The following is a 15,890-nucleotide window of genomic DNA, read 5'->3' on the forward strand; positions in this document are numbered from 1 at the left end:
AACATGCTGTCATAGTTATAAAGCTCTGAATTCCATGCATAGACCTTGAGTTAAACTATAGGATTGTGGCTGCTTAAACCAGCCTTTAGAGGTTATTTAGAATTTGAAGGGCCCTATATGTTAGGTGATACTTGTCCATTAGACATTTTCCAATCTAAGTATTTTACCATGTGTGAAGGTCTCTTATGATCCAAAGACAAATGATAATTTGCTCTCTCATCATTAATTTATATAAAATTAAAACTCTGCCATGTATAGGGGATCTGTATAATAGAGTGCGGGGAAATGGCTGAATAAAGTATCAGAAACCTTCAAATCAACCACCACAAACAAGAAGCTTAACTGCAAATTATGTTAGGCAATTAACGTGGATGTGAGTTAACTGTTGGAACAATGGCTAGCATGCAACCATAAAAAAATCTGTTTGTGGGCATGTTGTGTTACCACAAGTCAGATTTCAGAAAGTTGTGGATACGATTCGTTTTGAGTAAATTTTAAACGCATGTCTACAAAATTATTCTGTGGAGAAAAAATTATAGAAGTATATTTCCTGTGAGTAGAGATCATTTATACTATTGACTGTAATTGTGCGCATGTAGCTTTTATTACTCAGTACTGTACTTACTATAGAAATACTTACTATACAATATGGTGAAACTTTGTAATAAGCCAATGAAAGCAGCTATAGTGGGTGCTTATCTTCTGAGAGAACCAATGATAGGTAGTGTCAAATTTAACTAAGATGATCCTTCTTCCTCTTAGTCATTGAGTTATGCCACAATAGATATACTACTGGTTTTGGATAGTCTAATGAGCATTACATCTTAAAAATATCTTTCATAAATAAAAATGTAAAAAATTCATGCAAATATATTAAATTATGTGACAGGATAAATTATCATAATTTTTTTAATTGTGTTTGCCATAAACATCAGCAGGATCCCTATCCCTATCAATTTTTTTGGAGGATTTCATGGTTTATTGTCAGCAAAGGGTTAAAAATCATTAATTCAATTTCCTGCATTTGAGGTCATTAATATTAGTCCCTTTAACGTTTTTTTTAAATCTGTATGTTTAAAATCTTTAGATTCTCTCTCACTCTTTCCTAGGATTTTCATTTTTTTTAAACAGATGACGCAAGTAAGAAAAAAAGTTTATCAACCGTTTAGCAGAAATTATTAGATGATTAAATTTAGGTTAGACTTCAGTATGTACACGTATATATAAATCTCAGGAAATTTATATATAAGTATATCTTAATTTAGGTGTTCAAGGATTGAGAAGGAAAAGAGAATTCATTACATTCGGTCAATAACATCACATTAGTAAGACTGGAAATGATGAAGAAATGAATGTAAAGAAAATGCATAAAATGAGATTACATCATAAACCAAGTGACCCAGGACAATCATAAGCATCTCTCAGGCTATTAGCATCTGGCAAGCTGCTCATCGCACTGTAAATCATGAAAATGTGGCTATCATTGGCAAGTGTTTAGCTTTTCTTTTGTCCCCAAGAGTATTGGACTGAAGTGGCTTTGTCATTTACGGTGTACACAGACTGTGCCTTCTTTTCTAATACACCTTAGTCTATTGTTTGTTTCCCCTATTAGTCCGACAGCCATCATAAATCACAGTAATACGGCTGTATAAGGAGCAGATACTAGCTTCTGTAGTTTATAACTTTCTTGCATTTTCTCCACCTAGGATTCCTGAACATATTACAGAACTTTGCATTCCTCTGTATCGACTGTAGGGGATGGACTTGGTGGACCTCTCTCTATTGTAAACCTTATTTGGCGTACCAGCATAACATGACTTAATAGAAATGTATCAGGTGACTATACTGCCATCATGAGCTTTTTGAACCTGTGATTTAGTGTCCTAAACATTCTTGAAAAAAAGCATATAAACATCTTTCCAATGAAGCAGACACTGACGAAATGAAGGTGCAATAATAGTCTCTTAAATCTTTATATTTGTATATGCCCAAGACATTCTTAAATATGATTTTGATCCTAACTTCTGCATTAAGAGTGAAATCACCCAATCCTGTGTGATTTATTCAGGAGAAGGATATATAATGGTAACTACCTCAGGCAGGGAGAGAGGGCTGTCAATGTCTTGTGTCATTTATAAAGATATTCACTGCTATTTCGCCCCTACCATTGAGTCAGAGGTGTACTTGCTCCAGGCACTGAAAGCAGCAGAAATGAGTCTGATGTTCTCAGTATGTAGGATGTTGTAACTTACAAACTTACTTTAAAAATATTTAGAACGGTAAAGCAAAGGTTCAATAAGGCCTTCTAGTGGTGTATTGTCCAGATTAAACTTATACGTTGCCTTTTATTGACTTGAAATCTGATAACTACTTTAAATATTATTCAAAAATAAGGGCTCACATTCTTGAGTTGCAGGATAGAAGATACAAAATATAAGACACAAGATATGTTCAGCAACAGAATTTTCTTATGGTAAGAATTTTTGATAACCCAAGGCTTTGTAGGCAACAGACGGGACTTTTGATGGTAACTGTACTCATTTAGAAATAAAATTTACATATAAAATATTTTAAATCTTCACATCCTAGTCTTTTTCACTAAAAATGGCAATGGATTCCAGCAGATTATTCCAGTATTCCAGTTATTGCTTTCTGAGTCTCAGAGCCTAATGTATTCAACCTCTATGTAACAATAATAATAATGTTACAGTAGATGTATTCAGCTTATATTCTTTACGTTATTGCTTGGGAACCTCAAGTCTTATGTACATATGATTGTTATCAATTTAGAAATGTCATTTGAAATGATCACATTTCTAAAAGTTGTACCTTGCTCATGCAGCATGTTTTCCTGTACTGCTACCATTTTAATCTTTACTCCAGGCAGGTCCTAGTCATAACCCCGGTACCACCGAGATTCACTATAAACTGCTGTGATCAGCTCAGGTTATACAATCAGTTAATTCAATAGAAACACTAACGTGTATTTCCACCACAGTGCACAGAGTCTATTTACTAGGGAGCAAAAGCTTATATGTTCAGCACTTTCAATAGAATGTTTCTGTTTGATAAATAGACCATCTGACATATGCAAACAAAGCTGGATGATTCAGCAAAACTAATATTCATGGGTTTACACATTCCAGAATTCTGCAAATTGAACTAGGAAATGAATTCAAGAATGTGTAAAATAACCAGCCAAGCATGGAAGGTGACCTTAAGCTGAGCAGACAGAACATCCAATGTTCACATCTCTAACCTTCTTCTTTCAATATAAGCCACAGGACACAAGGAAGACATGGCTATAATTATTAGAGAGACATACAGGAAATGTCCTTCCTATCTTTCTATCAAATGCATATTCTGTCCTTTTCTTCTAAAGACCTCAGACATGAAGAGTTTGATTCCATGGCCAGCATTCTGTTCAAGGAAACACAATGCTACTGGAAAGTAGAATGTCACATACAGTATAATATCTAGGACTACAGAAGTAAATAACATTAGAAACCGGTAAAACTATATATTTAACTTTACGTGCTAGAGGGGACATCAGCTTGCCATAAGGACTTACTACAGGGTAAGATGATGCAGGGTTTTGCTTCTATGGAAGCTTCTGCACAACCTAATGTCATGCAGTGGAAGCCTGGGATCGAGGGACTCTGGGGGCAAGGCTCCAGGTCCCAGAAAGAATGACAGGAGGTAGAGACAAAGGAAGAGAGGCGCAGCTTGCCTGATGAAAGCTCTAGTCCAGAGCTGAAACGCGTCGCACGCACTGTATTTTTAATGCGTTATGCATATGCTCATTTTATGAGATAAATATTTTTAACAATAATAAAAGAGATTCCTTTATCCATTGGATCTCTACGTCTGCTGTTTGCACCAAGCGCCTTCCTGAACCTCTCGTCGGGCTCTTCCTCCACAACCTAATGTCAGTGATTGTATAGCAATGTAGCATACTTGTCATTTATTTTTATACCTGGAAAAGTTCAATGACTTCAGCTGGTACAATATGGCTAGTTACTCATATGACTGACACTCAAAGCCTCCAGGGAGCCGCTGTATGTATATAGGGATGTTTTTTGTGCATTCCACAAATCTTCCATGATTGATAAGCTTGATTATTTTTTTGTGAAATCTTTTTATACTTCTTAGATAAAAGGGATAAATTCTGTCAAATGTACAGCAGGTGAACACTCCAGTGACTACCCACAGTGTAGAAAGATACTAACGTGGAACTATTCTAGATATAAAGAGGTGGCCAAGATACATAAAAAGAGGATTTCCACTAACAGCTCTTATCATGTTTACACAGGGTAAGGCAAACCTGAGCCCCCATATACTCAGAGCCCAGCACAGAGTTCCCCAGACAGGACCCAAGGCATTCTCTTACAGTCCCATACATCCCAAGACATTCCTCTCCACATATTTGGCTGACCTTGATAGCAGGAAGAATGAGTAAGATGGTTATTGGAGCTCCTTCTCCAGGTCCTGTGATTCTTTCTGTTCAGGTAGGAAGGGTTGTCTGGATGGGAGCTACAATGGGAATCTGATTCCCCCCTTTTAATGGTATTGGTGCCAATAGCGTTGAAAGCTATGACAGAGGAGGCAGCAATACATTATTTCTTAAATTGCCTTTGTACTTTGCAATAAATTATTGGGTTTCGGGTTGCAATTTGGGCACATTTGAGTTTCTGAATTTTTTCTGATGAATGGACAGGTATTATGTGTGCCTGCACACTGATTTACTCACTTTTATTATCCATGTATTTAGATAAGAGTTTAATAGAAGTCACATAAGACACTATATTCACACAGGAGACTCATAATTTCTTGTATGGTGAAAATGGGGGTTACAGCAGGTGTCTGTTCTTTCATTTCTAAGCATTTAACACTACTGCAAAGAAGGATTTAAATATAATGTGTTTTGATTACAATATACTGAGGGTAAATACTTAAAAGATTTGGGGAACTACTTGTAAAATAAAAGCATTTTCCCGATGGCATGAAATCTTTATGTGCTTCTGGCGCTAAACCAAATGATTAACAATTGTGACTATTTGGACATCACTGTAACTGCTTACTTGAACATTGATTTCTTTGGTACCAATTTTCCAGCTTACTGGAACCAGGTCATGTGATATAAGCTCACTCTCTTGAAATGTTATGGGTTTGTGTATCAAGGAATTATTTTAAAAAACACCTTGCTATTTGTAGGTCTTAAAATTAAGTATATACAATCTTGGGCAAACAGAGTCTATCATTTTACTATTAATATGTTGAAACTGAAGCCATATATGAATTAGAAGCTTGTAGAACTAGCGCCGATAGCATGAAGTCAATAGGCAGGTATCCTACTCCAGTGCTTTTTAAGTGTATTTTTACAAGCTCTTTAATAGTCTTTTGAACAGAAATTTGCAAATTTCAGTTGTCTAAACTGAAAAGTGGTTTCTTCAGTCTATTGTTCCAGAAGTTTTGTGTTTTACTCAGAAACACTTTGAAAGCTTTAACTGTGCGGTGCTTTCTTTAAATTATCTGGAAATCCTAAGATCAATGGGCTGTAACCATTGCTTCTCAAAGATCATTACAGATGTATTTCCTTCTCTGTGCTCTAAACCTGTAAACTGTAAAAACTTCGGCTTTTATAGAGATGATGATACCTTCTGATCATCTGTTAATCAATGGCATCTGGATAACGGCATATGACTACTACAGTGTAGAATCTAAAATGTGTTGTGGTGGACCTGTAGCTGTATTTGTTTGGCTTTAAGAAGTAGATGTTTTACAAATTATGTCATGAGCATGGCCCCAATAGGCGGGTTGATACATGGTGTATAAATTTGGCTCCAATAAATTTATTCCATTTATGCATGACAATTTTAGAGGATGATTTTTTTTGTGGAGGTCCAGAATAAGGCATGCAATAGGGTCTGCAATGTCAGTGCAATAATTACTAGTCTCCAAGACTCCTCCACTATGTGAAAGGGGAATGTGTGGTCAACAATAGTAAAAATAAGTAGCTGCACAAACAAATTATATATATATTAACTATTGTTTGTGTTTCCGTTCATCCCCCCCACTACTGTATAAAATGTCCCTTGCTAGTGTCCTAACTGGGGATAGCCCACATATTCCCCAAACAGAAACAGTATCTAGTGGACAACAGCGCTGTTTAATGATTTGCACTTATTTCAGATCGAGATTCATGAATCTACTTGTTTCAGAGATTAAGTATGAATCTGGAATTTTTAAGGCACCAAATCAAATTTAAACTTTCTCTTTTCTGATTCACTTCAAGGGAATCTTGTAAAATACTCCTTCACTCATCCCAGAGCTTAGCGAGGGGCAAGTACAAAAATGTTAAAAATTTACAAAACAAGTTTGGAACTTTTCCTACAAAATATGTGTATTAAAGAACTAAAAGAAGTTATATAGTAGTTCCAGAAAAGTTGTAGCAACTTTGGTTAGAATTGAATAGATTCAGGCCCAAACCAAATCTTTTAAAATTTGCTATTAAAAAGTGACTATAATACAAAGTAAATCTTTGATAATTCCCTCTGAAAAATAATCTTACTGTGTAAAAGGACACTTAGGGGCATACTCACCAGAGCCTCTGCGCTACATCAGTGGCATAGAAGCTCTGAAATAATCGCAAATGCAAGCTTAATACTGGCACTTGTGAGTATTTAGCCCAATCTGCCACCTTCACGCCAGTGGAGCTAAAGGGGCATGAAGGAGGGACACGAAGGAGGGGCACAAAGGGTAAGCACGAAGGGGGGCGGCCTGCCGAGCAGAGGGTGCCTGCACATTCATTGCAGCCGGCAACTTTTCACATGTGATAAGTCACCTGAAGCGTTTATTTTAATAAACACTGCACAGGACCCAGCCCGTTATATCAAGAGGCTGGAGCCTCTTGATGTATTGCGCTGCGAAAATGCAGCAGCGGGGATATTGTGTCGCATGCTGTTAAAGGTAGAGCAAACAAAAAGTTGCTGCACACTTCCCGAGTAGTGCAGGATGTGCCAGATTAATGAAGACCATGAACCAGTATTCAATAATCTGCCATACTCTGCACATTAGTGAAGCTCACTAAAGCTTTCCTACTCAAAAGCTTGAAATTAGGTCAGCAATTGTATACTACCTATAATTTGTTTTCATATTTATTTCTATAGGTTTCTTAATTATTTAGCCTAAATGTTCTAAAGAATCAAAACTTCACAATTTTTTTGCGGCTTTATTTGAATGCTAGAAAAGGCTAAAAAGGTGAATGTTACAATGAATGAAAAGTATTTAATGGATAACTGAAATGTGAATTTTCTATCATCTACAACATTGGTTGTTATAATGGAAATAATGAAAAAATAACATGGAGTAATAGGAAAAGAAGACAATTTTCTGGGAGTGTTTAGTTAACTTCTATATAATTTACCAGTTTTTGTTTAAAGAATTCTCTTCACCTTCTCACTCCACCATTTTTAAACCAACCTCCCATTCCCCACAAAAATTACCTTTGTCTAGCAGCCATTCGTCTACAACACGACCCAGGCGGTAGGGGATGCGCTGACGGGCAAGCGCCAATCTTTCACTATCTGGGTTCCCTTTATAGAGTTTTAATAAAAGAACGTTAGATGCGTTAGAATCTGAAAGGCGAAAGGTTAGAGGTTAACAGTTCATGGAACAGTTACAATAGTTAGAAAATGGTTAAGAGAGATTTAAAGAGATTAGTCCCATTCTGCCCCCATGTAATAAAACCACTTGCATAAGTCAATGAAAAAGATATGGATTGCAAAATCTGGGAAATCATCTACAGATAAGTACTACAAATATACTTTTTTCCTAGATCTTGCTAGCCTAATACTAACAATTATTCTACTTCCATGGCATCCCATGTCTTTCAATTGACTAGATAGGATCAAACATTCTTTCACAACATAACAGATTTCCAAAAGGCACATCAGGAGCCATTTTTCCGCTATTACAGATATAACGAATATGTGGCTTTTGATTCCTATGTTAGAAATTATTGTTGTCTATTACAATCAATTAACCTGTTAATTTGCTTTAAGTAAAGATCTTACTTAAGAGCTTCAGAGAAAATAGTAAAGATGATTTTCTATGTGAGCTTACAGAAAGTGACCCTAATATTTCAATGGCTATTTTTAAAAACATAATTGCCAAAAATAAGCTCCAAAACAATTTTAAAGATATCACTATTAGGTATAATTGTGATTAGGGAAATACTATCTATTAGGAAAACTAAAAAATGAAGGGTAGATAAGGGGAAAAACTTACAGAACTATCATATAGTTGAAGGATTAGGGTTGAATTAAGCACCGTGGTGAAGAATGCAATATAGCTATGCACATACAAGAAATCCTGGAGTAATGGCAGAGGGAAATAAACAGCATGCTAGATATACAGGTATACAGGCTCTGGGCTTCTAGAGATGAGTGACAAGAGTCTGGCATTTGTGCAGCTTAAAAATAAAGATTTTTAGTAATCATCCTTTATAAATATTGACCAATTTTGAAAATGTAATAAAGAATTTAACCAACATTGAGTGTTACAGTTGGCATATTTACATGTAAAACTGCAGTATATGAAAATAAAAAGAAGCACTATACACTGAAATATAAGTGAAAAAAGGTGGTTCAATCCATATACAGTGGTAAAATTTTTTGCTCCGAACAGACTGAGCCTTGTGTGGAGTGCTGCTTTTTCGTCATATATAATCTGGAAGGCCTGTTGCCCCGACATTTAGCAGCTTTGCACCCTTATGTCATAATTAGTTTAACTGTGCTGCTCTAAATCTCTGTTTCTATATGTAATAACATAGATTTATCAAGATTGGTGCAAAGAAATGATAGAGTAGTAGTTAGTAACAACCAATAATGTGCCATCTCTCATTTTTGCTTTTAAAAATGAAAGGAGAAATCTAATTGGTTGCAATTATTCCACGGTACTGATTTTGATAAATGTCTTCTACTGTGAATTGTTTTGCAAGCTGCAAGTGTCAGTAAAATTTCCACTAGATAAATAAGATTAGTACAGGCCGAACTAGAGCAGATTCCAAGTTCGTGCACCCATTTTGCACATTGAGAAGCCATCTTATTGAAGAAAAACATATGGCAAATAAACTGAGTGCACTTTTCCCAAATTTTGCATTCCAGTTGTATTGTCCAGTCTAGGACTGATGTGGTTATAGTGAGGGCAGAATAGATTAAAAGCTAAGCTCTAGTTAGTTATGTTTAGAAAACGGTTAAAGGGATGGTTTGGAGAGTTTAGACATGGATTACCAGTAGATTTTAGCATTAGGTTTATCAGAATTTTTGGTTAGTTAATTCATATTTTCTTACTATTTATTCAGTCAATATTCAAACATATACCTTAGGGAAAAACAATGTCTTTGATCATTTTAGTTTACCCTCTAGAAACTAGACAATCAGAATTTTAGAACACAACGTATTAAAAAAAATGATCCAATGATTTGTTTGCAATCTCTCAATTAAAGGATTCTATTGGCTTGGAAAATCAGGAAAGAAAAACATTTTCCTAAAACTTTGCCTGTGTGTATAATAAACATATGCTGCACGTAAATGCTGTGACTAGTAAAGAAATATGACAAGACAGGTTTCCAATTGCATTTATCCTTGACTTTGGGGTTTGGCATGGACTGGGGAAAAGTATTTAAGTAAATGTGAAAGAAGCCTAAAGTGGCAGATATGACCTTACAAATGGAAGAAAGCAGGTTACAGTACCAGGAAAGGGAATGTAAGAGCCTTGGAGTCATAGGCAGAGCACAAGAGTGATATTTCACTTTTATTGGGTTTATATAGACATACATTCTCATTATCAATCTTGTGCTATGAGCTGTTGTTTGGCTTATTTCCTGGTGTATCTGTTTGTAGTGTGTAGTATACCACACTGCTAAGTCACCTCAGTCTTCAATATCGTTTTCTTACCAGTTACAAAATAATGTTAACTAAATGAAATTCTGTAATTATGAAGTGCAATGGCAGTAATAATTTAAAGCAATAATTGTCATTTACAGTACAGGATGCAATTTTAACTTAATGACTGCAGTATTGGAAAAATCTCTAAAGAAAAGATTTGCATCAGTCTATAACATAATATGGACCCATTGAGGGAAGTACTTTTCATGCAAACTTTTTGTACAAGGGAACCTTACCTGCAGGATACCTTTCATTGACTGGCCAGCTGTCCACCTGCAAGGTAGCATTGCCTCCACTGCGGGTAAATCGCACCACATGATACTTTCCATCGCTCACCAGTGCCCCTGGTTCTTCAATAGTAATATCATCCGTACCTACGTTAAAAATTACCCCCACTGTGCCCTGGTCCTAGAAAAGTAAAAAATAGAAAAGAAAGAAAATAATGTATTTCAAACAATTAGTTTTTTGCATTAAAAAACTGCAAACTACAAAATTATCATAGGGAAATTCATTTAACTGAACAGTTCATTAGCAGTAATGAAAAGCAATGGTTGTGAACCTCAATGTAATGCAGCAGCGAGTGATAGACCCACAATTCAGGAAATCTTTAGATATAGTTTGCATGAAATACATGATCGGGATTTGTTTTCCTAAGAAATTGCACAATAAACTTCATAATTGCAGTAGTTATAATCAATACAGGAATACAATGGAAACAATCTTATTTTCTATCTAGAAATTTACTATTCATAGCAATATCACTTTATTGTTGGTGATGAAACTGTACTTTGTTTTGTTGCCTTTAGTTTATAATAAAATTACATTTTGTGTCATAAAGTCCACAATTCAAGCAATATTATACACATGCTTACAATGCTTTGTATTATTGATGTAAGCAGGACCCAAGCAGTTTCTAACATGGAGTCCATCATTTCACAAGGCAAACTAATGGAGCATGATAGATGGTGCATGCTGGATTCTTACATTTCTTTGCAAATTTCTTAAAACAATTGTTTGTCCATGAATCAACTTTGAAGCTCTTGACATACTGTATCATACGTTTACTGCTATGTATAAGGGAAATCCAGGAATTGTAATATCCGTTTCAGAATTCGGTTTAATGAAATGACTAAAATATTGATTCAATTACAATTTAAAACTCAGAAACAATTGAGTTCTATAATAATAGTGGACATTGGAAAGAAAAATACAATGTTTCAATGGCTCTTTTGTAATCACTAAGAATAAACCAGCTTTCTCTGAATCAGGAACAGCCTTAGTAGTTGAAGTACTTGTCTCTAGTGCTAGATCTCAGCCTACTGAAATATTTTGATTGTTTCTTTGATTTTGCACTCATCTAGTGTAATGTATTAACAATATATAAGAACTTTGAAGTACTGTATGAATGCAAATAATTTAGATATTTAAACACACTTGTGGTCCAGTGATACATTCTTCAGCCCAATTTGTGTTGTGGGCATTGAAATCAATGCGTTTCGTTTGCACAAGCAGCTTCTTCCCATCCTTACCATATATCTAGAATTAAATCTTACATGAAAGAACTATAAAATGTTGCTAACTAGAGCAAGTAATATGATATACACATCAATCTGAGATAAATATGTCAATGAGCAAAGAAGAGCAATAGCTTAGTGCTGATTCCACCAAAATGCAGCCATGACAAGATGGAGAAATGAATATTATTTTGTAAAATGGAATATTTATTTTCTTAATATTTATTTTTTCAAAAAACATTATTTTCATAAAGTGTATTTTTTTCCAACTTCCTAATACACTGCATTGAATATTAAGGAAGTACAGGGAAGTACAGTTTGATTACAGTTGCTTTTGCTATTATGGATACTTTGAAATATTTATGATTGTTTCTCATTTCAAACTACAAAATGGCAGGGAAAAATGTGACACACTCAACACTTATACAGGTATCATTCTTCTGATCCCCAAACTCATTGGGGCACATTTACTAAGGGTCAGTTGGACGCATTTCTGTCGGGTTTCCCGACTATTTCTGATTTTTGTCTCACGCAATCGTATTGTGGTGCATCGGCGACACAATACGGCCCCCCCAGACACAAATCGGGGGCCTGGCCGTCAGACAATCCGACTAATTCGGACAAACCGTGGAATTTAAAATTCAAATTGTGTCGCAAGATCAGCACTCACATGCACCGGGAAGAAGAAGGTGAACTCCGGTGGACCTCAGCAGGAAAGCGACACGTGCAGGAAATTGGACGCATTATCTTAGTGAATCGTGGCAGCTCCGAATCCTCGTCGGACATTCCGATTGACTGGCATGGATATTTTAAAAAATCTAAAATTTGAATATCTAAAGGTATTAAATTAATTTAGCTTTTTAAAAACCTAAGACCAATATTTTGTGTCTGTTATAGAAATGGTTTAACTCAGGGATATCCATTTTATTATTTGTTTCTATGGTTAAAGTCAAACTGAGGACATTTAGAAGAGGAGAAATCTTTTGGTCTTAGCTCTACTGTACCAAAGATTTTTCTACTATAAATGTCAGTAGCTAACATTCTCTAAAGGATTTCATGTTTCTTTTTCAGTTTATGTCAGGTTTTTCATAACGATATAAATTTTTCTTGCATTCCAATAATGGGATACACATGCTACTTTTAATTATTCACCGCTGAAGATTGCCATAATAATTTTATGTGGTAAGACTCCCCTGCATGTATAAAATATGCATTGCGACCTGTACATATCAACCATCAGCAGATTCTGAGCACTATGTTTAATATTCATTTCCATAGTTACCTCAGTGAAGGGATTTTAAAGTGCTCCACATAGTCATTTCCTCTAGTAGGTCAATTCACTATTTATAGAAGTGTTGAGGTGAAGTTTTTATTTCCTTAATATTTCTTTCTGCTTTATATCTTGAACCTTGTAATGCGGTTCAGTATTGCCAACCTTGGTATAATTCACAAACAATCCAAGTATAAAATATTTTCTTGATGCCATATGTGCAGCAGTACAAGCCAGTTGAAGAGTGTATTTTTATATATTATAACAGTATCATGAGTTAAAATTATACAGTACAATAGTTTATTAGGGGAGCAATATACAGTATATTTATCATAATTTACTTTGGGGGGACTATGTATATATCGCTATATAGTATCTTCATAATCCATTATAATATACACTGATGAGTAGTGATGAGCAAACAGGGACCGCAAAATTTGGGTCCATACTGAACTTGGGTGGGCTCTGGTTCACAGACCAAAGTTTGGAGTAACTTGGTCAAACTAATTGGGGGGATGCTGAGTAGCTGATCAGCCAGCTTTTACTCCCTAGCTACCACAGGCTTTTCTATACTGGGCATGGCTGTGATTGGCCAGGCAGGACATGTGACCCTGCTGTATAAGGCCAGGATGTACATGTGACCCTGTTATGTCATTACAGAGAGGAGACACAAAGTGAAAGGCTGCTGTTGGAGACAGACAGGGACTTACAAAAATCTATTAATATTGTCAGGGCAGCTAGGTAGGGAGAGGAGACTGTTATATACAGGGACATCTAGAGATGGTAAATAATTGCCCTTTTCCGGGCAGACTAAACATCTGTGTACTGATATTCAACTATAGTGCAGTGACTACATATCTAATCTTTAACAGTCTCATATTTCGGTCACTGCCTGTTTAATCTCAAACATTTGCACACTGTAGCCACACTCTATTTAATATCGAACGATCTCATACTGCAGTCACTGCCTGTTTAATCTCAAAAGGTGTTATACCGCATTCACTGTCTAATGTCAAACACTCTCATAACACAGTCGCTGCATGTCTAATCTCAAACAGTCTCATGCTCATCCATGAGAAGGGAGAATAGTTTTGTCCTTATACCCATAAAGGCACTAGGGGTTGATGGGATTGTGGCGCATCGGTGCCGGCTTTCATGCGACACAAATCGGGGGGCGTGAACGTCGAACAACCCGACTGATTTGGACAAACCTCGGAAATTAAAAAGGAAATTGTGTCGCAAGATCAGCACTCGCATGCACCGGGAAGAAGAAGGTGAACTCCGGTGGACCTCAGCGGGGGGAAGCGACAGGAAGTATGGCAGTTCTAGGGAAAGGGGGGTGATTTGAATTTTTAGGTTTTTTTATTATAATTTTTTTTTTTTAAACTTTTTTTTACTTTTACTATTTTTCAGACTCCCTAGGGTACTCTAACCCTAGGTAGTCTGATCGATCCTATCATATACTGCCATACTACAGTATGGCAGTATATGTGGATTTTACTCCCCATGCATTACAATGTGCAATTAGCACATTGTAATGCATGGGTTAAAACGAAGTAGCCTTGGGTATTCGGAACACCCGAGGTTACCATGGCGACGGATCGCCGCTCCCCGTGACGTCATCGGGGAGCAGCGATCCACAACAAGATGGCGGCGCCCATGCCATGCTAGCACCGATTGCGGGTGTTACCGGTAAGCCTTTGCTGCAATATGCAGCAAAGACTTACCGGCTATGGAGAGGGCTCGGCCCGCAAGCCCTCTCCATGCACCAGGACCCGGCGTGCGCCGTACTAGTACGGCGTGCGTCGGGAAGGGGTTAAAGGATTCAAGCATGATCTGGACTGAAATATGATCCTACATCTCTCTTCTACATCTTTCCAGTGTTGGTGCTTTCTGGGTGACTCACCCACAAATGTTCAATTGGGTTAAGTTCTGGGACAAAAAACTTCAAGGAAACGAGTGACCCAGCATGTGGTTAAAAAGTTCTTTATAGGTTTTTTTATTGTCTCCAACATGTAAAATACAACATTACATCAAACATGCATAGCACTGCGCCCACAGTATGGAATGCAATTCACAGCCTATGCATTTCGAGTGCTTTAAACGCTCTTAGTCATGGCTTCAGCCTGTCCAAGGAAAAAGGGCTATATAGTGTTGTGTGGGCTGACGTCAATGAAATGGAGGGAGGAGCAAAGACAACTCGCCCTCCTTTGTGACGTCAAAGGTTTTTAACCATATATTCTGGATCTCCAAATTTAAGTACATCTAAACCGGATGGCCTTGGCCATATAAGACCATTGCATTCTTTCTCATCTCCAGATTATATGACATCAATAAATCAAGATAAAAGAAGAGAGAGAGTTGCTTTGGTCTTTGGAAGCACAGGAAACATACAAGACTCTGAAACAAAAGAAAATGACACAATGGGAAAGTTTGTCAATTCAGAAATGTCGCATTTGGTGGGACTCCACAACTCTGAGTAATTATATCTCTAAAAACATGACACCTTGAGGTTTGAGGTTACGAAAGATACCAACGTGTGTATATTCCCCAGATTTTGTGACTGAATGGAATAATATTTTATCTACCTATTCATTGGATTTCAGGTCTCTGAAGAAAATAAAACTGACAGATATTGACAAAGAAATTGACACTATTAAACAAGAACTTAACATATGGAACAGACGATATTTGAGACTGAAGAAAAAAGGATCAAAGAACTTATAAATAATATTGAGGAAACCATATCTGAAACAAAGAAAATCAAATTTCAAAGGGATTACTTCGATTATAATCAAAATCAAGGATATGAATGGGATCGCAATCGCAATCTGAGGAGCCAACACAAACAAAAAACAGCAAACAAGTTATTGAAGGAGTTAATGTATTCAATTCATCAGACAAACAACTCTGTTCAGAACAAATCACAGTACTGTCTTTAGGGTTAAACTATGCACCTACAACTAACCTTGATCTACTTTCTACTCTCAACACCGTAGAACAAGTCAGTACGGAATTTACAACCAATTTCTTTAAAATTCTATTCGAGGAACAATGAACACTCATGACTTTACAAAGCTTGGACACTGTTCAAACTGTTGCAGACATTTCCCTATCCTCACAAGGAACCAATAATAAGAAGAACTTCTATCCTAT

At 36.4% G+C, this 15,890-nt stretch overlaps 1 protein-coding gene across 17 annotated transcripts in view; it reads right to left on the minus strand.

Moving 5' to 3' along the window:
• The window catches only part of NRXN2 (neurexin 2), a 588,251-nt gene that overhangs the window by 111,017 nt on the left and 461,344 nt on the right, over positions 1-15,890 (minus strand). For 11 of the 17 annotated variants that reach the window (XM_072117807.1, XM_072117808.1, XM_072117809.1 and 8 more), the window contains 2 exons: positions 10,187-10,358; positions 7,506-7,595 (listed from right to left, as the gene is read on the minus strand). In XM_072117807.1, the coding sequence (XP_071973908.1) occupies positions 7,506-7,595; positions 10,187-10,358 (262 nt within the window). The remainder of the gene's footprint in view (positions 1-7,505; positions 7,596-10,186; positions 10,359-15,890) is intronic. The other 6 variants (XM_072117822.1, XM_072117814.1, XM_072117815.1 and 3 more) reach the window with 1 other exon arrangement.

This window comes from Engystomops pustulosus, chromosome 7 (genome assembly GCF_040894005.1).
Source record: "Engystomops pustulosus chromosome 7, aEngPut4.maternal, whole genome shotgun sequence".
In the NCBI taxonomy this organism is placed as follows: Eukaryota; Metazoa; Chordata; class Amphibia; order Anura; family Leptodactylidae; genus Engystomops; species Engystomops pustulosus.